The 24,637-nt window shown below is 39.3% G+C and overlaps 1 protein-coding gene across 3 annotated transcripts; it reads left to right on the plus strand.

Moving 5' to 3' along the window:
* The first annotated feature begins 6,860 nt into the window (after window positions 1–6,860).
* Window positions 6,861–24,479, plus strand: atp13a2 (ATPase cation transporting 13A2). 3 transcript variants are annotated; one of them, XM_067591546.1, is made up of 29 exons: window positions 6,861–7,013; window positions 12,687–12,763; window positions 13,150–13,317; window positions 13,757–13,815; window positions 14,224–14,290; window positions 14,386–14,465; window positions 15,180–15,257; window positions 15,360–15,429; window positions 15,585–15,719; window positions 15,850–15,916; window positions 17,589–17,720; window positions 17,866–18,027; window positions 18,184–18,294; window positions 18,520–18,566; window positions 18,676–18,864; window positions 18,960–19,166; window positions 19,345–19,443; window positions 19,770–19,926; window positions 20,231–20,342; window positions 20,512–20,636; window positions 20,840–21,009; window positions 21,260–21,352; window positions 21,484–21,563; window positions 22,414–22,566; window positions 22,660–22,756; window positions 22,856–23,079; window positions 23,214–23,365; window positions 23,498–23,670; window positions 24,173–24,479. In XM_067591546.1, exons 1-29 carry the CDS (start codon window positions 7,001–7,003, stop codon window positions 24,338–24,340), a joined length of 3,465 nt encoding a protein of 1,154 aa, XP_067447647.1. In that variant the 5' UTR covers window positions 6,861–7,000; the 3' UTR covers window positions 24,341–24,479. The 3 variants fall into 3 exon arrangements, with proteins under 3 accessions (XP_067447647.1, XP_067447648.1, XP_067447650.1); XM_067591547.1 differs by lacking the exon at window positions 6,861–7,013 and adding an exon at window positions 11,473–11,948; XM_067591549.1 differs by lacking the exons at window positions 6,861–7,013; window positions 12,687–12,763; window positions 13,757–13,815 and having other exon boundaries at window positions 13,238–13,317.
* Window positions 24,480–24,637: the final 158 nt, after the last annotated feature.

Genomic DNA, 24,637 nt, shown 5'->3' on the forward strand with positions numbered 1-24,637 from the left:
TACCTTATTTTAATGCTATTAAAATAGCTACAGTACTGGCTACTGTGAGGCAAAGACTGTGCAATAGACATTTTCCCCATAAGATATTTTGACAGTAGAAAAAGCACAGGTATAAATAATAAAATTAATCGCAAATGAATTCCATTTAGCTGCTTCAGTTTCAGGGTCCTGGTATATTGTGCATGCTGGCTCACTGTCACGCTGTCATGACTACTGGGACACTTGAACATAAAGATGCAATATGTAAGAATCGTCAAACACTCCATATCAATTGGGGGCAGCATATCACCAGAAAGTTGGAGTGTTACATTATGCTACATTAGCGCTGAATCAATAGTGCATTATCAGTGCTTTGTTAGCTAGCAAACTAGGTAACTGGGACTTTGACTAAGTATGATAGCAATATCATTTCAGTGCTAACATTGAGCTAACGTTTGCTTGAATAAATCTAACCTTGAAGAGGAAGTGCTACCTCATCGTCCTCTCCATGGATGTATTATAAGAGCTGGATACAAGACTAAAAATGGTGCCCATTCAGTCCTATAGGAATTGCTTGGCTGGTGCATACACCAAAAAAAGTTTCTAGCTTCCAGGTTTTTCCGCGTTGTGCAGTCCATTGAATATGCGCAGTAGTGTTTCCCCCACTGGCCCCGCCCGCAGGTTCCCGCTCGGCCCATAGATTTTACATTGTGATGACGTCACAGATTTTTAAATTCGAGGTGTCCTGACATCTCTTTTACAATGGTGGTCTATGGGGAAAATGCTTTTTGGGCCGCAGGGGCTGGGGCTAGCAGGTTCTCAGGCACTTGATAAGCTACTTTGTGTGTGGTTATGATCTGCAAGCTCTGTCTGGAGTTTATGGTTTATGAGTACATCATGGAATGAGACATCTTGATGTTAAAGCTTTTCCACAACATTGCAAAAACTTCCAGCTGTGACATAATGCTGCTTTAGTCAGTTGTGTTCCTCATATCCAAAAAAAGGTTTAAAAATGTTAATAACACCAACTTTAGGGGAGAGAAAGAAAATACTCACTATGACACATGTGTGAATGTGTGTGTGCACAGTTTCCATTTGATAAAACTGACTTCCTGTTGATGTCAAAGTCAACTTGTTTGAGTTCCCAAAAATATGTTCTGAGGGGTATAGAGTATCTCATGTGAAAGTAAATGATAGACAAAGAATATTGTCAATGTTTTTATCTGCGGAGCAATCATTTGAAGCTTTTGTCAGGTAAAACATTAATATTTGTGGGAATAAATTAAATAAATGTTAATCGTATAAGTAGAATTTCCTCTCAAATATAAAAATACAGTATTCTGCCACCTCATCAAACTCCAAACTCATTTATCTCATATATACTCATGAATATCTACATATTTCAGATGTTTTCTTACTGTAAAATGAATACTGTGGCTATATACATATAGCTATATATAAGCTATAGCCAAGCACTTTATTATGATTACCTGTGCAAAATAATGCATCCAATACAACAGCTCTGCCATAATTTTACATTTACAAAGCTTACACATTTTCAGGTTTTGTTGACATTGTCAGAAAGTTGATAATTCTACTTTATATTTATTATTGAGGTCGTAGCAGATGGTTGTGGTGTACCGGAGTGTTCCTAAAAATATGGCCCCCTCATGTATGTTAATGGGGTGGACAAAATATTAGGAACACTTTTCAATATATATGCACTCCAGTACAGGTCCACTAAGTTTAAAAGTAGAATTTATATTAGAGCTTTTGTATTGGATTGCATTAAATTACACATTCTCCTAATAAAGTGCTCAGTGACATATATATATATATATATATATATACAGATGGGTGACAAATTAACGGAAAAACTGGTACAGGTCTGAATGCTTGACCCCTACTGTGAGGGGATCTGGTGGCTCTGTTATGCTTTGGGGGGCATTTTGCTGGCATGGTTAGGGTCCATTTGTCCCCTTAGAGGGAAGGGTCACTGCAAATCAATACAAAGTTGTTCTGATTGATCACCTTTATCCTATGATGAAACATTTCTATCCTGATGGGAGTGGTCTCTTCCAGGATGACAATGTCCCCATTCACAGGGCACGAGGAGTCACTGAATGGACTCCTCGTGAAAATGATGTGAATCATATGCTATCGCCTTCACAGTCACCACATCTCAATCCAGCTGAACACCTATGGGAGATTTTGGACTGACGTGTTAGCCAGCGCTCTCTACCACCATCATCAAAACACCAAATGAGGGAATATCTTTTGGAAGAATGGTGTTCATCAGCCTCAGCATTGATTGTACAGTCTCTGAACTCTTCTGGAGGGGGGCCAGCCAAATGTGCGTGCGCGTGACTGTCAAACTAGGCAGTTCTGATCAAATTTAAATCAAGAATGTGTTACTGAATTGCCTATTTCTCGCCTCAAATGTTTTCAGAAACATATTTTAGTGTACTGTTTAGCTGTAAAGTGAGATTGTTTGTAAAGCGGGTCACCATGTTGAAAACACCAGAGCAAAAACCAAGCACCGCCCAAGAATGTTCATTCTGGATATCAAAATTGTAATTGTGGATATCTGAAATTAAAAGCCCAATACACATGAATGGCAAAAGTGACATAATTTGTCTTAGAAAAAAGGTCATTGTGGGTATCTGAAATCTTTTTTTACTTGACTAGAAAGAATGAATTACAGATATCTGCAGTATATATCCAGTCTCTCATTAAACGTTAAAACAACTTGCCATACTGCTCCAGTCCTTTTGGGTTAGTTTATCAACATTGGTCAACTACATGGGCATTTCACAAAGAACTTAAACTTTGCGCATATAAATAGAAGTGACTCTAGTCAGGGATTTAATTAACATATACCAACATTTGTTCTTCCAGCTGACAAGACAAGCCAAAACTATTGCCAGACTATTCAGTTTTATTAATTAAAGGGAGAAAGTTGTGCACCTTTACTGAGGAACAGGCATGAATGCAGACACCAACCATACCATAGAGAGTAGATTCTTAATACCTGCACCTAGCAGACAGATAGACATTTGGTGTTTAAAGATGTAGGTTGTGAATTAATGATAAATGGTCTCCTCTATATTCATTAAAAATTGATTTTGAATTGAAAAATATTATGCTCAAACTTTATTTGCATGTACTCTACATCCTCCACAGGTTCTCATTCCTATCCAGAAGGTGAACAACAGACCATATGTGTGTTTTCATCAAGTCTCAATTATAGAAGAATTTCTTTAAACAGGAAAACTGTGATTCCTAATCTGTTCAAAGGAAAAGGACAAAAGTTAAATTATTATTATTTTTTAACATAATAGTTGCAATGTAAAATGTAAATTCACACCATTATATTAAAAAATACCCCTTGGCTGCACTAAAAGTGTCACCATTAAACAGAAAAGATCTTTACCAGTTTTTATTGAAATCAATGGGTTGGAAAACATGAAATTCTTTCTTTTCCCCCAGCCGACTCAAAAATTCAACAGGTTGCCATTTGTGCTTTAATACTGCCATCTAGTGGGCAAACACACCACATTAAAGGAATATGTCAAGTATAATACTCTATGCAAGCTGCAAAAATGCAGATGTTAATAATGTCACCATAAATCAATATTATTTCTTAACCTCAATTCACACAAGGTAGGTTGAGTCAGGAATTGTTTTCTCTCTTGCAATGATTGTAGGGTTTCCCCTCAGAAACTGATCAAGTGGTGGCACCCAATTTTAAAGGCCTTAAGACATTCAAAATGGATGTGTTAGGGTATTTTCTGTTGTCTTAAGACGTACAAATCTGACGTAATAATGTGAACACCAAACTACACATTGTGATCCAATTCACTTTCCATACAGGTGTGTTCAGATGCGTCCTCGCCAGAGTATGTGACGCTGTTTACACTTGGTTTTAAAATGCGTCTAGGGCGATCGGATCACAAGTGGACAGTGCTAAATACAAAATAAATACAAGCGCTAAGTACAAGATGCATTGAGATCCAATCACTCTTTTGTAAGAGTGTAGGACATAACAGGAAAATGCCTCATCAATGCAGGACATGGTGGTTGTTTTGGTGACAGTGCGCCAACACTTAATGACTTTTTCCTGCCAATCTGAACAGTTGGCAGTCTGTACATGTAAATTAGTTCTTGAAACATTTTTGTTTACTTAGCTAGCCAAACAAATGTGCAAAACAAATCTGGTGCTTTTCTGGCGATAGACTGACGTAATAACTGTGGGCCCTTGGACGTTCTAACGAAAGCGACGTAGGCAGTAACGTAACAAGTGGTCAGCTGGACACCTTGGAGACACATGATAGACACAAGTGTGAACGGCGATGTGTCTCGGCCTCGTGCATCAGTATCAGATGCTGAGGGACATGACAAAGTGGCACTATGTGACGTCCTGGGAATGACAACAGGTAAGAGGGACCTGGATGCAGACAAAATGGTGGACATGAAGGCAGACATCTTGGACCTCTGCCTCCACAGTTGTCAGTAAGTCACATGACCTTAACAGTGGAAGTTGGTCGTCTTTGTGTCATTTTTGTGTGAACATTTCCGTTGCACATGTGGCAGAAAAGGCGAGAAGGCGGGAGGACTTTACAGCAGTAAGGTATCAAGTCTTTTAAGGATCTTTAAAAGAATTTGTTGGCTTTTCTGAGGTTTTATTCAATGTTGGTTATCAAACTTTAATATATCATACCAAGATGTCTGCCTCTGTCTGCAGCTTGATACCCTTGGAACAGGTTGGTTTGTGAAGTACATACACAATTCAAAAATCCAGCTGGCTCAAGATCCATTAATAACACCTCAAACTGAGTTTAGAGGAAGAGAAGAGCCAAACAGGAACTTTTCATTGCACATCTTTAGGATGTGGGCACCTTTAATGATCTTCATGAGTGAGTGTGTGTATGTGTGATTGTATGAAGGAGAAGAGGACAGGAAAGGTGCTGATAAGAGTGAGAAAGTAAGATAATTTGAGTGATGTAACATGTTGGACCACATTTCTTCTATTTGTCTGCATAGTGAAAATACTCGGCTCTGTTGGATTTACTCACTGTGAAAATCTGACAAAATTGTAATCAGACTGTATGATGTGTTGTGCTCATTATGAAATTTAAAAGATTAGGAAAAGAACAAAGAACCCTTTTGTTGGTTGCCTTACAATTCAATAAGCTGTATTAAAAGATCTAATGAGACATTTTTAATTGCCAAAAAGACTCCACACAAAAATAGATCATTCTTTAACAAAGTCCATTAAGAGAGCTCATTATAATGATATATATTGATGCTATGACATTTTTATGATACTAACTTATCTTGCTCAATAATCTAACAAAATGTCTTTGTCTAATAACTCTAACAATGGCTCCGTTCTATTCAGTGTCCCAGTAAACCATGACAGTATGAACAGTACCAGCACCCTGAAACCTCAGCAGCTATATGGACCTTAGCTACAATTTTGTTACACTAATTTGTATTTTTTTTTCAACAGTAGTGTTTATTTCAATCTGTTAATGAGATTTACTGAGCACTGAATAATGGTTTATAGAAACCTTGGTGGGAAGCATATCACAGTGCTTCATATTCTTCTAAGCTTTCTGCAGTTTCTTAAATATGATTTAAATGAGAAATCTGGGGTCCTCAATGGGTTAGAGGTTAAAGGATAGATTCACAGTTTTTCAAGTGTGTCTTAAAACAACAGTCAGGAGCGTGATTGAACATTGAAACACTTTTTTCTTGCCACAATCATTCATCCTGTTCATACTGACCATTAGAAGATCCCTTCATAATGCAATTACAAAGTAAGTGATGGGCCAAAATTCACAGCCCTATTTTTGTGCAAAAATGTATTTAAAAGTTTATTTGAAACTAATATGAAGCTTCAGCTGTCCAAATTAGTCAAATAAAGTAGATATCTTTCAACGTTACACTGTGGATTTTGGTCCCCATCACTAACATTGACAGTGCATTTGAAGGAGATCTTTTAGTAGCCAGTATGAACAGGAGGAATTATTACAGTGAGGAAAACCTTTCAGTGTTCATTTGGACATCTGACTGCTGTTTTAGAACAGACTTGAAAAACTATGAACCTATGCTGTAAGAGAAACTTGGGTACTACGGCAAGACAGGGGTTCAGGAGTAACCAGGTTATTATTACAGAGCATGTAAATAAGTACAGTGCTCGAGGTGGATAAATAGCCTACCAGCAAAAGGGATTTTTCACAACCTGGCAACCCAAAAGCTGGCTTACAACAAAGCTATAATCAGAATCAGAATCATCTTTATTGGCCAAGTATGTTTACACATACAAGGAAGTTGACTCCGGTTTAGTGGCTCTCAATGTACTTACGTAGAATAACAACACAACAGTCTTCAGAAACATACGTAGGAACATACGTTTACAGAAACCGTTTCTGTAAACTGTAAACAGGATACAAATAGTGCAAAGAACTGAAGAAAGCAAGGAGTGCTAAGATATATATTAAATGGTTAAAAAAAGACGTTACTTTATATAAATACAGTAGGTGGTTATTTGCAGTATATACAGCCTGTTCACATATACAATAGTGAGTGAAATGTATTGCATATTTTGAGTTTCAAACTACGCAATAGCAAGTAAATGGTTAATTAGCCATTATTACAGCCATTAGTTGCAACTTTTGTTGGACTTTGTAGCCTTTAAAGAAAATACAGTAAAACAATAAAATGGTGCCACTAAAAAGGGAGTTTAACTCTTTATCAAAACAAAACAGAAAGAAAAAGATTCGCTACCTGGAGGAACCAAAATAAAGAAGATTACTTGTCAACATTAAGGTTTCCACATCAGAGACGGTCCCTCTGCGCGTGAGCATGACTGAAACTATTTTGGACATCGTGACTCCCGTAGATCCGTTTACAAGCAGCTGAATGTTTTCTGTTATGTCTGGCTAACAGACAGTTCGTCATTCAGGTTAATATGATGTGAAAGCAGGTGAAGGTGAAGGCTGTCACCGTGAGCAGGATGGACAGGCGCGGTAAGTGTGTCTGGATGTTAATAAGTACATAAACCTGCAGAGTTTACATGAAGCTACACAGATGTGTTTGCTAACCGTGAGCTAACACTGTTAGCCGTGTTGAAGGCTGTCTCTGTGCTGACCATACACTGTATAAAGATTTTATTATTATTTATTATTATTATTTATTACTTTATATACACTCTATACTGCTGACTAGAGGTTAATGTTGACGGACAGCAGCTTTTATGGTGGCAACAAGTGACAAATATATGCTGTCAAGTCAACAGTTAATCTAGTAGCCAGCAATACAGAGTTGAATGTAAAGGTTAGTTAGTTAGTTAGTTTAATGATTATGTTAAAGCAGCCAATTAAGACATACATTTTTATCAAAGTCATTAATAAGAATTTATTTTCCTATTAGATTATCATATCTTCAGTTTAGTTTAAGTCAGTCTGTCCATAAAAAACTGGTGGAGTTTAATGAGTAACGTTAGTTATAATAATAATAAACTTTATGTATACAGCACTTTTCAAAAACATGTTTACAGAGTGCTTCACAGACATAAAAACAAAATACACAGTGCAATTACAAATTAGAATAAGTTCAATGCAATCAAGAAATAGAACTATAGATAAAAGACAATGAATAAAAAAATACTACACACTGCTTTTTGTGAGATGTCAAAAGCCAAAAAGGTTGGAAACCACTGGTTTCATCTGTAACAGTGTGTCGTATTTTAAAAAGGTGTTATATTTTCCATTGTGTCAAATCTTTATCTGAAAAGTAACTAAAGTGTCAAATAAATGTAGTGGAGTAGATAGTACAATGTTTCGCTCTGAAATTTAGTGGAGTGGAAGTATAAAGCAGCATCAAATGGAAATACTCTATACTATCACAGGTGTAACAAGGTTGCAAAGACTGAGTCGAATGACTGAGAGTGTACAGAAAGATGGCTTTGGCATAGCTACGAAGCTGGTGTTGTGATGTTTGAGGTTGAGGGTGTTTTTTTTTTGGTTTTTTTTGCATGTTCAGGTCAGATGACTGTCAGTGCTCTTACATCTGTCCAGTAAGTTCTAGTAAGTTGTGCATTCTCGTTTCCCTTTTTTGAGAATGAAAGCAGAAAGTTTGCAGAAAGTCTTCCTTGTGTGATGTTGGAGGGTTGATGATAAAACTGAAATCCTGGACTTCCTGAGGGCCATTATCAGCTTATTGGACAGTGCACAATTGCTAATATAATAATATAATAACGATAATATAATATCCTGTTGGAATTCGTTCTCTCAACCAAATGCGGGCTCTTTGACCAGAGTTATTGATCGATGTCTGGGACAAGGATAATTTAAAAGGAGCATAATGGTGACATTCAGATGCCTGGAATTGCTGTGAGTGTTGAGATGATCTATTTAGGTAAAGCATGTGAATGCAGGGCACAAAATTAGCACCAGCCACCAGCCAAATGCTGGTAAAATACGCAAGTGGCTGGTACTTGCTGCTACTACTTACTTGAAACCAGCTGGAATTCTACAGTACTTAAGACATTTAGGAAATACTGGCTCTTATGGCTTTATTGTAAAAAACATGTTGTTTTAATAGGTAACTCTCAAATAGTCTGACACACAGAAAACCATGAAGAATGACTTTAAACTCTACAGCCAGTGGGTTAAAGTTGATTCATGCAAACCTGACACTTCTTTTTTTTTTGATACTCGAGATTGTCCTAGTTAGAACAAGGCAAGCATGTGACTTGGAGAAAACACTCTGTTACACCAGCTTTGATAAGCTTTTCACATGATTATACGACAGTCACGTGCATTATAACAAAACAGATGAGTCAGTTCTTTGGTTTCTGGAGCAGTGTGTAGATTGTGCTGTGTATGTAGATTCATGTCCAGACAGCACAAGAACAAGTATGTTTAACACTGGACACAAACACAAAGAGGATTGTTTTGTTCAGTAATTGTTTGATTTTCAGCCAATTATTTTCTTGATTAATCGTTTTGTCTATAAAATGTCAGAAAATAGTGCAAAACGCCTGTTATAATTTCTTAGAGCACATGGTGGTGACTTCAGATGATCAACAGTCAAAAATCCAAAGATATTCAGTTTACTGTCATGCGTGACACAGAAAACCTTCCAGATCTTAAATTTGAGAATCTGCAGCCAGCAGATATTTGGCATTTCTACTTTTTAAACAAATGACTAAAATGATTAGTCGCTTATCAAAAACGTTGCCGGTTAATTTTCTGTCTTTCAGCGAATCGATTAACGGACTAATTGTTGCAGCTGTGACTAGGGCTGAACAGTTTATCAACGTTTTATTGAAATCGCAATATGGCCCACTGCAATTTTTCAAATCACAATTGCATTATCAGTCAAAGTAATCGCAATTAGATGTTTTTTCTAAATTGTTTGGCCCTAGCTGTGGCTTTAATGTTGGTGCCTATAGGGGGACTCAAACTATCCAATATTTGTTGATTCAGCAAAGTTTTCCTTTATTTATCTGACCACATGACAGAATTGACAGTGTCTGCCTTTCCTTTAAGATTATTAGTGTTGTCATATTCATGCATAAACCAGTAATTGATCATATTAATATACCATCACTGCCAGTGTTACACTGTATTTGGTGACCCATCAGATTCTGTGACCTGCTGTGTTGGAAGAAGTACTCACATCCTTTACTTAAGTAAAAGTATCAAAACCACAATGTAAAAATTCTTCATTACAAGTAAAAATGCTGCATTTAAAATCCAACCCCTAATCCTACTTAAGTAAAAGTATAGAAGTTATATTAGTTAAATTTACTTAAAGCACTAAAGCAGCCTAATTATCTGCAAAATTAGTACTTTTACTTTAGTACTTTAAGTAGGATTTTAAAGGTGCAGTGTGTAGAATTTAGCAGAAATGGAATATAATATTCATAAGCAGACAATCTGGCAATTCTGGCATGACGTAGGAACAGCCCATCTGATTGGGGGTTACACAGTCCCAATTGTCAATAGACTACCTACCCTGTAAGGCAGGCAGGGGCGGATAAAAAGTGCCTTGCCACCCCAGTTTTGGACAATCTAATTCGAAAATATATGAAAAGCTGTGACTGGTCAGAAATTTACAAGAAAAATACTCCAATGTCTGAGTGCATGTGAATGCAGCAAGAGATGACGCTCCCTGTAGACTCCAAGGTTCCACCAGAGCCATGTACGCTGCCGGTAGCCGTCCCTGCAGCGGGCAGCAGCTCTGTTTTAGTAACTCGTGTTTGATTGTGTGAGGGATGGATTAAACCTTACTAAACCCAAATATTCACCAGTCTGAAATCTCTGAAATGGCTCATTCTGCAGACAAACATCCAAATTTCAGATCAGTCATGCAAGTGTAACATGTGCACCCAGTTTAAAAAGCACTAAAATCACTCGCTCCAACCCCAAACAAAAAGCCACATGAGTCCAAAAGGCAGTGACAGTAAATTCAAAGCTTACCTGAGAGTTTATACATTATTACTGATGACTTTGAATCTTATTTCAGAAATCTGTTGGGAAACATTTAGGGGCTGCAGGAGGTTGAATCAGACAGCAAGTGAAAAAAACAAACTTTCACTCAAACTTTCTACAACACTCAGTGTTAAGTTGTACACAATTATTAATAATGATGACTATTAAAGGAAAAACATAGTAGTTAAATCACTCTGAGTCTTGTAGGAGACACTTGTAAAAATGAAGAGAAAGGGTGACATCACCAGTTTCTTTTTTTCTACCAAAGAGGAACCAACTAATGAACAGAGAAATACATCAAAAGCACTGGTTATAGAAAGAGAGTAACAGGGAAGTGAAAAGGTGGAGTCCAAGATGATCAGAGAGATAACGAGGCAGAAGAGGGAGAATATCACAGAGATGATGAAACCACAGAGATGAAAAAAGATGTATTTGGAAAAATGTCTGAAGATTTGTAAATAAAACAGTTTATGGCTATTCTTTTACTACATTCATGACATATGATTATGTCATATATGTTTTATTTGTGAAGTTACCAATTGCAGCATAAGTGTGCTGATAGTTTGGTTGCCCATATCGATATGTCAAACGAATAAAATCCTAAGTGCTTCTCTTGGGGTGCTGACTTTTCCTCTAGGCTATTTCTTGGTTATTTATTTATAACATTTTATGAAACCCTGTAAGAACACCTGTTGTTAGGGTGCCAACTTGACATATATTCCTTAGCCTATATGTTATAAATAGCCTGATATTGCTTAATGAAACCCATATGTGTGCGTGTAGGGTAAATGGGGCCAGTCCAGACAGAAATTGGCAGAGCCGAATTTGTTCCCAGTCCGACCCTGTTTATAAGTATGTTTTAATTAGTGTATAATCACCGGAAAATAAGAATAGTTGTGTTTTGAGAATTCAGTTGGTTGCAATATGCAACCTCACCGCTAGATGCCACTAAATCCCACACACTGGTCCTTTAAATGCAGGATTTTTACTTGTAATGGAGTATTTTTTTTACACTGTGGTGTTGGTACTTTTACTAGGGTGAAGGATCTTAGTACTTCTTCCACCACTACAGGTCACAAAATCTGATGGGTCACCAAATACGGTGTAACACCTGTAATCTTTGTTTTATCTGCTCTGCAGCCCGCGTCAGCAGTCATGGCAACAGCGTGTAATGCCTTTTACTTAAATGTCTTTTCTTTCCGCATTTCTTTGTCGACAAGAGAGAAATTTGGGGTTTAGTCGTCGGTATTGGTAGGCTGGAAAGGTGTCCCATTTCCATCGAAAGCCGGTTGAACAAGTTGCTGTCAGGTGTTAAATCAGAGGCTGGAGGCAGCGCGCAGGTGAAGCCTCACAGCAGCAGGCTGGGATTCACCGCAGACTGCTGTGAGATCAGCTAAACCACTGACGCTATACATTATCATTGCGGGAAATAAGTTATTTTAAACTTACTACCTTGAGTGGACGGTAAGCTCTTCTTCTTCTTTTTCTTCTTCTTCTTCATCATCTGCTTCTTCTTCTTCTTCTGTGTTTAATTGTGAGGGATGTTTTTGTTACGATATTTTACCGATCTTTGGAAGCGGAAGCGAGCACCTGGTTAAAAAAACAACTCTGGGTTTTTATCTCCTCGGTTATTGTATAATATTCATATATGGGCTGCTTTACTGTGAGTTTATGGAAGGTTTTACCCTTAAAAGTTAATGTTTCTGTAGGAGCTCAAAGTGTCAGGCGTGTTTAGTGACCCTGTTGTAGTTTATGGTTACTGATAAATAACCCACTATTGTTAAATGTTATTTAAGTTTGGCTGTGTTGTGTCCTCTTTTGTCAATAGAATTAGTGTGGAGCTTTTTGCAGAGGGATTATTTAAACTGAATTGAACTTACATAAATTGAATAGAACATCCATAAACACAGTTTTAACTATGCTGACTAGAGAGCAGACTATAACGATAGTGCTGTGAAGTTAAATGGGTGTCTGATAAACTCAGTGGGATGAGTTTGAGTTTGCTGTCTTTCACCATTGAGTTAATACAAATGATGTGATTTAACCCATGCCTTATTGGTATTGCAGTAGGGACGAGACTGTTGCATTAAGAGTGCTTGTTTTGTTAATATTGACTTTGAGGGTGTGTATTGTGCTACAGAGTTCATGTAAATGTTGTAGCAGAGGAATTGTTATGTTAATTGTGTGTAACCTGTTCTGTAGGCAGTGCGGTTGAGCCGCAGAGCGGACTCCCCTCACCCAGTCCGCGAGACCCCCTGCTCAGTCCTGACTCACACATGGTAAGATGCTCTCAATGTTTCTGCTAAACCAACCATGACCATAAGAATGACAAAGCAACAAAGAGTTAGACACAGACAAGAAGGCTACATCTACACCTGTGGATGCACCAGTACTTTCACATGTGCATTGGCCTCTATAACCTTGTTATATTTACAGATGTACAGGAACCAGGCAGGATATGCCAATATATATACTCACAGTGGTTTTGTATATTGTCTGCTTCATTTCATTCAGGTGACACAGCTGAAAGTAAAACAAGCTGCAGCCACAGTCTGGCTTCTTATCATGTAATATGGGTGCTGATAAGCCAGTCTTTATGGAAATGAACCTCTGTTTGAATATTAAAATGAACCTCTGAATCTGTCTAACTCCTTTACCCCACCAGGATGTTCAGGGGTATAAGTGGGTGCGTTGGCGTGTGTGGCTGTGTCGTCTGTTTGCTGTGCTGTCCTTGGGTCTCCTCCCGATTGTGTTTCACTGGCGCCCACGGCTTGCTGTCCTCGCCCGCTGCTCCTCCTGCCCTCTGGCTTTGGCAGATATTCTTCTAATAAGAGTAAGATTATAAATTAATTCCTACTCAAAATTAAAATCCACTTGACACCTGGCATTGTTACTGACACCGGATTTCTCTTTGCATTGCCTGCATTGTCTTAATTTCAAGCGCAGTTCTTTCCTGGAGTTCATTTTGTTATTTAATAGAGGCGTAGGGGTGACCTTGCTCCAAAGACAGCTTGAAAGAAGAGCCTACCAGCTGTTTTATTCACGTGTACTTACTGGGTGGAACTGTGGATTAAAATATTCCTGTTTACACATAACGCATGACATCCTGATCACATAGGAGGAATGTTAGTGTCAGATGGAAACAGGGACCATGTCTATGACAGTATTGTGTGTTATACGCTGATTTACTGCATTATATGCTTCCTATCTTAGTTGGTAAGTGCCTAGTTTCCAGCAGTCACAGTTGCATTTAATATTGCTTTTTGCTTCAGGACAGTTTTGGCCAGCAGCATGTGGTGGAGGTCCTCACAGAGGAGATGGAGGAGGGAAGGTCAGCTACATGTCTCTTGACGTCTTTTGACATCATCACCTTTAGCCTTTCAACACTATGCACATATCTGAGAAAACTGTGTGAAGGATCTACTTACTTGTTTTTTCCCTTTACCCCTTTTTTTCATATCTCACTTTTTTATTATTACCTTATTTTGTTATTTGGAGTTTTTATGTATTTCTAATCCTGCCTCTGATGTTTCCTCATTATAAATTGATGAAATTTATGATAACGTTTCCTCAGTTCCTGTTATTATTGAGTGCTTTATTAATTATAGAATCATTTATTGCTTTGCGTGTGGATGGGAGTGGGTTATTGTTTTATTGTCTGAAGCACTTTGTGTTACATTTTGTTTGTATGAAAAGTGTTATACAAATAAAGTCTGATTGATTGTTTTTTCCCTTTCAGTTCGGAGGTGTTGGGAACCCTGGAGGATACTGAATGGAGGGATACAGTTCAGCTGTACAAGGAGGAGGTAAGGAAGGGTGGATGGTTTGAGTTTTTTTCTGCAGAATAATGTCCTGAGTGATCTTCTTTCCCAGACTGAAAGTGGCAATTATTGTGTTACAGAAAACGCTCCTGCGCTACTACCTGTTTGAAGGGCTGCGCTACGTCTGGCTGGACAGGAAGGGAGCCTTCTGTCGTGTTAGGTATTGAAACATGAAAACCAGCAACCAATAGGATTTAACAAGTACTGAGAAGTTAGGCTCAGTCTGTGTTTTTGGATTGAAAGAGCTTTCAGACAGTACTACTGTGTATAGATACTCAGTGGCTTAAAGGATAGATTCACAGTTTATGAACAGGAGGAATGACTACAGCAAGAAAAACCTACTTCAATGTTCATATGGGCTCCTGACTGTTGAAAATTGTGAACACAGTAGCTGTGGCTCAGGAGGTAGAGCGGGTTGTCCACTTATCAGAAGGTCAGTTGTTGGATCCCTGGCTCCTCCAGTCCGCATGTTGAAGTGTCCTGTGTGTGAGTTTGTGTGAATGGGTGAGTATAAAAAGATTGTGGGGCACTTTGAATAGGAAACACTGTATTGTTGCTGATTAGCAGGTTGGCACCTTGCATGGCAGCCTCTGCAATCAGTGTATGAATGTGTGTGTGAAAGGTGAATGTCAGCATGTAGTGTAAAGTGCTTTGAGTGGTCGTTAAGACTATAAAGGCGCTATATAAATGCAGTTGTAATTAAGAAAATACCAAAAACATAAACATTTGAAATATGTTTTGTTGATGTAGTTGTTCCTACCGCTAAAGAAGGATCTGATTATGACATTGAAAAATGAGGAGTTGATAGAAAGTCCACTCTTTTCTTTAACTTTTGTTTTAACATAATGTTAAAATCTTTGGTCTTTGTCTGCAGTGTCCTCAATGAGGACTGGACCTGCATGGACCTGTATGGCTTCCAAAAGGGCCTGAGTCACCTGGAGCAGAGCTTGAGGTAAAAAAAAAAAAAAATTATGCATACATGGATGAAAAAACTTATAAGATTGTGTAATCTGAGAGGACACTGCTGAGAAATTCATGACATGAAATCTTTCAGGAGACGCGTGTATGGGCCCAACCTTATTGATGTGCCTGTGAAGCCTTACATAAGATTGCTGTTTGAGGAGGTGAGATGGAAAATCATAGTTTTTTATACCGCCTCAGATTTATTTTTGTAATGATGGTTTGGAATGTTTGAAGCAATATTTTACTCGAAATCCAGGTGAAGTATCAAATTTAACCCACTTCTTTCTTTTGTCTCTCTCTTTATCTGCCTCTGTAGGTCCTCAACCCGTTCTATGTGTTCCAAGTGTTCAGCATCGTCCTGTGGATGATTGATAAATACTATTATTACTCCTCGTGTATATTTATTATCTCCTTTCTCTCCATCGGTATCTCACTTTATGAAATCCGCAAGGTGAGTCTGTAGGGGGATACTTAATCTGATTATGTTTAGTTTACAGCTTTCCCTCTGAATATGAATGTAAATGTAAGAACCAGTGTGAGTGGCTAATAGTATATAAACCGTATTTGACTTTATTCTGCAGCAAAGCGTCACTCTACGTAACATGGCACGGTTGGTCACAAATGTCACAGTACGCAGAAACATGGGAGGTAAGTTTCTGCAGACGTATTCGTCTTCCAATATTCTTACTGTTATGAAAATGATATACAAGTATGTGGATTTGTTAATTCAATTGATATTTCAGGCTATTTTATTTACTCCTTATTAACAGGAGTCCTGCAGTATTGTGCTTCACCTGACAGTGGAAAAATTAGCATAAATATTAACAAAGCAAAGCAGAAAGTGACGTAAGAGCAGCGAGTCTTGACATTAACAAAACACTTTGAAATACCTCCGTTTCCTGATGAGTTGAGGGGTGAAGAACACTCGTGGATCTGACTAGTAGCCATGGTCTCATGGTAGTCATGCTGTAAAAAAAGAGGAGTCGGAAACAGTAAAAAATTGTTTCCATTTGTTAACTTATGGCTTCATTTGAGATGGAAGACAATAATAGTTGGCATGTATTTTCCATTAATAGATGCTTCTCTTCAACCACCAATGTTTCAGTTCCCTCTTTCTCAAGGTGGTTGTTATTTCTGTGACTATATCACGCCTCATGTCCACTGTAGAGACATTAGAGTTGCCAGTTCCACATGTTTCCCATTCACCCTCGATTCCTTATTTGAATCAGTGGTCTAAGGATAGAGGATGATGTACAGACTGTAAAGACCGTAAGGCAAGTTTGTTATTTGTGATGTTGGGCAACATAAATAAAAATGGACTTGACAAATGGGATAAGCTATGGATGAAAAAAATAACCTCAGGTTAGTTTTTGAGGTTCTTTAAGATACAACTAAAAGAGGCAATTACAGTTGTTATAAACTTTGGAGAACAAAGGATCTATTTGATATTTCTAATAATTTTGGAGATGTTCTCCAATGACTCTTGGACTGGATGTTTTCTATTGACCTGGCATAGCTGCTCTCGTGAGCATGTACACAGATAGTAATAGTTCTCCCTACAGTACCTGTGTCCAGGGAGTCTGAGGAGAGGGAATGAAACTGTGTGAAATATAGCAAATGCAGGCCTTGTCATTAAAGGTTCCCTGTGGGGTTTGCCACAATGTGCCAACAAAGGCGGCGAAGAAGACTGTTAGCAATTAAACATGCAGTTTTCCAGACTCTCAAAATTAGCTTTACTAATGTTCTCTGAGGAGGGAAATGCATTCAACATGTTTACTAAGCCTCAAGGATGCACACAATGCATTTTGGTGGCAATGCTGAATGTAAACAGAAACTTGGTTCGTCTACAGAAGAACTGTACCGGCCACCTTTAAGCTGTGTGGCAGTTCCTGCCTTAAGGCAAAACTGAACTATTATGTACAAAGCAGTTTACATTCCACTCGACTGATGAACAACAACACTCAGCAGCCATGAAAAAAACATTAGAGATTTAAAATATATATTAACAATGAATGTGGAGAATTGAGGTATTTTTGGGCAACATGTATCTTTATTAGACGGAGGACAATAGAGACAGGAAGAGAGAAGAGAGAGAGATGGGAAACAACTGCTGCTGGGCTCATTTACATTTATAGTCTCAGTAAATATTCTGCTAAATTAAAAAAAAATGTGGTGACACAAAAGTTTGGACCCTTGACAGTATTTGCTTAGTAAATATCCCCACTGGTGTCTGACGATGAATGTTTACAAGTCTTTTTTAACTCCCTTAATCCCTGAAGTCTCTACAAGGACATTCTTTCCTTGTTGCGTGTTTTCTCAGAGGAGGAGTGTGTGAGCTCGGTGGAGCTCGTCCCTGGTGACTGTATAATCATCCCTCAGGAGGGTATGCTGCTACCTTGTGATGCTGCTGTGCTGGCTGGGGAATGTCTGGTCAACGAGAGTATGCTCACAGGTGATCAACAAACCGCCACAACGCCACCAGGCACTGAGTGACTGGAAGAATTTGTAATGTCTTATGTTGATGAACTGACCCTAACCCTCAACAAGGATGAGAAACGAGTTACTACAGAGCCTGTTTTCTTCATTTCCTTGTGCAGGTGAAAGTGTCCCAGTGCTGAAAACCCCATTGCCGGCTGGTGAGGGGAGGTACAGCTCAGAGACCGAGCGTAGACACACCCTCTTCTGTGGTACGCAGCTCATCCAGGCCAAAGGGGGGAGGCCAGGAGGCGGCGGTGCTGTCGCTGTGGTAACAAGCACTGGTGAGTAGAGAAACTGGTGATCTGAGTCAGTACCATTTTAGTGAGAAGCCATAATGTACTTTACAGTACACCCGGATATTATTTGGTGTTCATTGTGCAAGTTAAGAGCTTATGTTTGCTCTCCAAGTCAAATCAGCTCTTACATCTCATCCTCAGGGTTTTTTACAGCCAAAGGTAACCTGGTCAGCTCCATTTTGTATCCTCAGCCAACAAACTTTCGCTTCTACCAAGATTCTGTCAAGTTCCTGTTCATCCTGGCTTTTGTTGGTAAGAGCTTTAACAGCGAGCTGTCCCTATGTTATACCTGAGGCAGGCTGTACTACCTATTGTGTAGGATAAATACATTATATTTTGGTGATAGAGTGTTATCTATAATGCAGTAAAAACAAAAAGTGAGTTACTCAGATTATGCATTTCAAGCTTTTTTGACCATTAATTCAACAATAATTGAACATCAATAAACTTTTTCCAATATTGTCCTTCTTGCTTCAGCTTTAATTGGAACCATTTACAGCTTTGTGGTCCTCCTCAGAAGCAATGTAAGTGCAAGCTACAAATGTAAGACAACAAAACTTTTCTGGCCTGTCTTTATTTGCCATGCCAACAATAAAAATAGCGATAACACTGAGTTATCTGGTGTGTGTCAAGGTGACCTGGATGGAGTTGGTGATGAGGAGCCTGGATGTTGTGACCATCGCGGTGCCTCCTGCCCTGCCTGCTGCCATCACCACTGGCACGATCTACGCCCAGCGCAGGCTGAAGAGCCAGGGCGTCTTCTGCATCAGTCCGCCACGCATCAACATCTGTGGCAAGATTTCACTCTTCTGCTTTGACAAGGTGAGATAGAAACGGTTACCTTGAACCCACATTAAGCGTCGTGGTCACTTTACATGTTGAAGTTTTCTTTCATCGGAGTACTTTTGTTTTTCCAGACAGGAACTCTGACAGAGGAGGGTCTGGATGTTTCGGGAGTGGTGGAGGGGGGACCCACTGGTTTCTCAGTGCTGGTTCCAGACCCCAGACACCTGCTGCCGGGGCCCATGCTCTCAGGCCTAGCCTGCTGTCACACTGTGACGCTGCTGCAGGGTGAGCCCCTCGGAGACCCTCTGGAGCTCAAGATGTTAGAGTCCACTGGTTGGGTATGATACCATGAAGCTCATTTTATATATTTCAAGACGTACTTAACTAGGACTGCGTATTGTCTGACAAGTTCAATACCAGTGCTGATACCTGAGATTCGGTACTGATACTAAATCAATGCCTTTTTTTCTCTACTTTTTCAAATATATCATCTTTACATTATATCTTATTTTCCAGACACTCTGGGAGCCAGAGGGAGATGGAAGGATGCTGGATGCAGAGTTCGGAGGCCACAAAGTTTTGGCTGTAATGAGACCTCCTACAGCTGGAAGAACTGTGAGTATCACTTTCATAAAGACTGATCAATAAGTGTTATTAAAGTGAACAACTCCTTAACCACTGGAACACTGTTGATCTTTTGCATTAATTAACCTTAGTGTTATATTTTGATAAGTGGTATAACATCATGATTTAAAACAGTTTCATGCCCAGACATAGAAAAAATGACAGCAGTTTATCAGTCTTCTCTCAGCAGTGCAACGCGTCTGCTTTGTTTGCTGTGTCCCAACTATGTCTTCTAGAATAATTGTGAGCCATAAAAAGTTCATATCTGTCTGGATTTTCCAGTTCTGTATAACTCTTCTCTTTCATTTTCTTATCAGTCCACAAGTGAGTCAGTGGCCATTGTCCAGAGGTTTCCCTTCTCCTCAGCCCTGCAGAGGATGAGTGTGGTGACGGTGGGCCGCGGGGGACGCTCGGCTCTCGCTTTCATCAAAGGATCACCAGAGATGGTGGCTAGCCTCTGCCGAGAAGATACCGGTAAGAAACTTACAATTTAAAGGAAATCTGCCCTCCAACAGTTCATCTGTCTGAGTTCGTTTTCTATAAACTGTATTTGGTTTTCAAGCAAATAAGGTAAACATTTGTTTTTTGTCTTCTGTGAATATTCCAGTCATAGTTATGTCACTTGATGTTTTTGTGATATTTAATTTTTATGGTTCTGTTTAAGTAAACTATTCCTTTAAAGTCTAAATCTATACATGCAGCACAGCATCTGTAGTGATTTGAAATGAAAATGCATCTTTTACATATTAATACTAAATGGGATGCTTTATGTTTACAGTGCCGGCACAGTTCTCAAGCAAACTGCGTAACTTCTCTAGTGAAGGACTCAGGGTTCTTGCACTTGGCTGTAAACCATTAGATGAGAAGACTGACCTAAAGACCATCGAACGGTAAGAATCCAGTCTGTATTTCTGGCTTCTTGGTGGCACCAAAGCTTTGGTGGATGCTACAATAATAACCTCTGCATAATGTCTTTAGTCAACAGTTCTGGAGTAAGTTGCTACCAAACTAAACAACATTTAGCTCCGAGTGTTAATGCAGCTGCTTGTCCGTCCACAGAGAAGCGGTAGAGAAAGACATGCAGTTCCTGGGCTTCCTGATGATGAAGAACCTGGTGAAGCCACAGAGTGCAAAGGTTATCAACATCCTGAGACAGGCACAGCTTCGCAGCGTCATGGTCACTGGTGAGAGATATTATGCATCTGTATAAACATCAGTGTAACAACACCGTGCACTTCGTTTTTATTGTAATTGTATTAAATTGCAGGCATCAACCTGCATATTTTCTTTCATTTCCTCTATTTCAAATATCAGTCTTTGAAGATTATTCATGTTGAAGACGATGTGCTCCACCATGTCAAATCTCGTTTTCTCCTCCTGCACATAGGGGACAACATTTTAACTGCAGTCAATGTTGCAAAAAGCTGTGGCATGGTGGGGTCTGATGAGAAGGTGATATTTGTCAATGCCACCCCCCACACTGCTCAGTCCATGCCCAGCCTGAGATTCAGCCTGGGAGACGGAGGGACACAAAACTCCATAGAGGTCATCACCCAGGTCAGTCCTGCTCAGACACAACATCGCAGCACACTGTTCCTCTGTGTGTTTGTACTTACAGACATCTGTGAAGAGAAGAATCATAGTTTTATTAATAACTGATCCTAAATATTTATCCTTGGTTGTGTCATATTTAATGATGAAGCAGTTATGACAGTAGTGCACATAAGACAAACACAATGAGGACAGTCATGGTCTACGTTTTGATGAATTTTGGTGGCTCGTATCGATGTTGTCCTTCTCCCCTCAGGGCCTGTACCAGGGTGGTTTTGGTTATCACTTGGCTATTAATGGAAAGTCCTTTGCTGCCCTCTGTGACCACTTCCCTGAGTATCTGCCAAAGGTAATGCACATTGTGGAGTTTCCCAGCACCTGACTAAGATAATGCACCAAAGACAGAGGGGCATTAGAATAACATGCTGATTTTTATTTTTGCCATCGGGGTTCTTTTTTCTTGACGTGTGGTCATTTCAGGTTTTGATGCGAGCCACAGTATTTGCACGAATGGCACCTGACCAGAAAACCCAGCTGGTGAAAGAGCTGCAGAAACTGAAGTGAGTAAAGACATAAAAGTGGAAGAATGGAGAACACACACAGGAAACAAAACTAAGTGGGAAAGTAATACAGAGAGGAGCTGAATCTGAAAGAAAAATCCACAGATTTGTACACACACACACACGCACTCATATTTCTGCTTATATTTTGTTTTGTTGTTATTATTATCATATAGATATATATACTGTTAATTTGTCATCACTTTTATGTAGTCATTATTTTCTGTATGTTAATTTGTGTTCTCTATAACATTGTGAAATTTTAACATTACTCAGGTGTAGACTTCAAAAAAGCCCACTGGGTTTTCTGCCTCTTACTGTATATTATTTAACTTTGTCATTTTGGGGTATTTTTTAAATTGTGCAAAAGTAAAACTAACTGATAATTGAGTATCAGGGTAAATCACACCCATATTAACATGCAGTCAGAATACTTTAGGGATGGAAATGTGTGGTACTTTCAAAAGATTGTCCAGTCATTAGTCAAAACTGGCTAAAAATATTCCCAGACAAATCCATGTGACTACTCAAATACACAAAAAAAATGTGGAAAGTGAACACGTCTGGTATAAAGTTATTTTGAAAACAGCATCTAGTGACCATTAATGGAATTGTTTAGATCCTGTCCACATTGACTCAAAAAAGCCTATAAAGGAGCGCAAGATACTGAAACTCAGTGCCAGAATAATGCATTATGTTGCTTCAGAAAAAATAGATATAATTAAACACATTACATCCATCTGTATGTCATCACACGTCACTGCTGGACAACACTGACTGGCTTCTAACTGACTTTAAATAAGAAGCCCATTACTAGTCAAACACTAATCCCCTTCTTGTGTTACTGCAGCTACCGGGTGGGCATGTGCGGGGACGGGGCCAATGACTGCGGGGCCCTGAGAGCTGCCGACGTCGGGGTTTCTCTGTCTGAAGCCGAGGCCTCAGTCGCTTCGCCTTTCACTTCCAAGACGGGAAACATCAGCTGTGTACCTCTGCTCATCAGGTGAGGGAAGAAGGAAGCGTTACAAGTGTTGAAGTTGTTACAGAATCTGTAATAATAACATAATAATCATATTTTTCCTTCTCATTTGTGCAGAGAGGGCCGATGTTCTCTGGTCACCTCCTTCAGTCTCTTCAGATACATGGCCCTGTACAGTCTCATTCAGTTCAGCGCCGTCCTCATCCTCTACACAGTGAGTATCTGTGGAGCTGACTGCGGTTTCCTCCCTCACCTGTATTGCTTTAAAAGACTCTTTCAGTGAAATATGTGACTTTTCTCTGCGTGTGTTCAGGTGAAGACAGACCTGGGTGACCTGCAGTTCCTGTTCTGTGACATTGTTCTGGTGACTCTGCTGGCCATCGTGATGGGGAGAGGAGGCCCCAGTACGGAGCTGCACCACTGCAGACCCCCGGCCAGTCTGCTGGCCCTGCCCGTCCTGGGGAGCCTCTTCATCCACACCTGTACGAACATCCTGGGCCAGCTGGCAGCACTCTTCATCACTACCTCGCAGGACTGGTCAGTATGAAGACACAGAGCTTTTTCCCATCTGAATATCCTATGGAAACATTTTATATTTGTTTCTATAATCATTAAACTTGATGCACTTTTAATACACTGTAAAACTTCTTCATCACTTATATTGTTTTTAGGTATGTTCCACTCAATTCGACACTGTCTGGAGCAGCCAATCTGCCCAACATGGAGGACACCAGTGTGTTTGCCTTGTCTGGTTTCCAGTATATCATGATGGCTGTGGTGGTCACCAAGGGTTACCCTCACAAGAAGCCTCTCTACCATAATGGTTAGTCATCAGAAATGTCCCAGGATGATGATTTGGGGTTGTATTAATGCATCCATGCCGATAAGTCTTTCTTTTTTTCTTTTTTTTTGGAGCCTGAACTCAGAAGTGATTTTTGTCTTCTTATCTTTCCAGTGATCTTCCTCTGTCTGCTGCTCATCCTCTTTGCCCTGATGACTTGGCTGGTGCTGTATCCTACGCCCATCATTGCCAAATATCTTCAACTTTATGAAATCTCTGACATGGATTACAAATTGCTGCTCGTCGCTCTGGCTGCTCTCAACTTCCTCATATGTTTTGTGGTGGAGGTGAGTGTGAATATCAATATGAGAAGTGGCTATAAAAGTTTGTTCTATGCTGTAAAACAAAAAATCATAAAACATTCCAATTTCTTTAAAATTTACTGAAGCATAGCCAGATTTTTTGAACATTTCATTTGAGGAACCATTCTTCTTTTTAAATTGTACGGTTCCTCTCCTCTACAGGAACCATAGAGGTTCAGACTCTGCTCTTTAACTAATAGAATAAGTAACAGATAATATTCAACATTAAAGCACTGAGACAGATGCTAATGCTTACTTTATTACCACGAGCACATGGATGATTTCATAGGTATTTTTCACTGACATGCCACAGTTTGAAAAGCACAGGTGTAAATAATCAAATTAACGATGGCTGAATTCTATTTAACTGTTTCGGTTTGAGGGTGTCAGTATGTGAAAAAGTAATTCACAGATAAATACTCCAAATGTTTGGTATGTTCCTAAAAGCACGCATTAACTGTACACTTGCCGTCTTGTTTTTCTCCAGGTGCTGATAGATATGGGAATCCTGAACTGTCTTCGCTTGATGCGTCAAAAGCGTTCGTCCAAAAAACAGTATAAACGTCTGAACGTCATCCTGTCTGACTGTCCAACATGGCCGCCCCTGAATCAGACCCTGTCCCCCGCAGAGCACACAGTCATCGGCTTCAGCTAGCATCTGCCTGCCCCCCCCCTCTGTCGGACACTATCAGTCACCCAAGCCAGACAAAGCTGTGGATGTCAGAGCTGCATCTACAACTGGACCAACAATGCAAACTTATGTTTACCTTTGTGAATAAATTGTTTTTATGTCAGCTGTCGTGTGTGTGTTTCGGAGGACGTTAATATTCACTATGAAGTTACAGCATGATTTAATATTGTGATCCTGTGGGTGTTAAACAGACTATGCTGGTGGGTTTTCATGTTTCAGCCTATTAAAGGATTAGTTCACCCAAATTACAAAAAAAAGAAA

The sequence above is a fragment of the Thunnus thynnus genome, chromosome 6, assembly GCF_963924715.1.
Source record: "Thunnus thynnus chromosome 6, fThuThy2.1, whole genome shotgun sequence".
NCBI classification, from domain to species: Eukaryota; Metazoa; Chordata; class Actinopteri; order Scombriformes; family Scombridae; genus Thunnus; species Thunnus thynnus.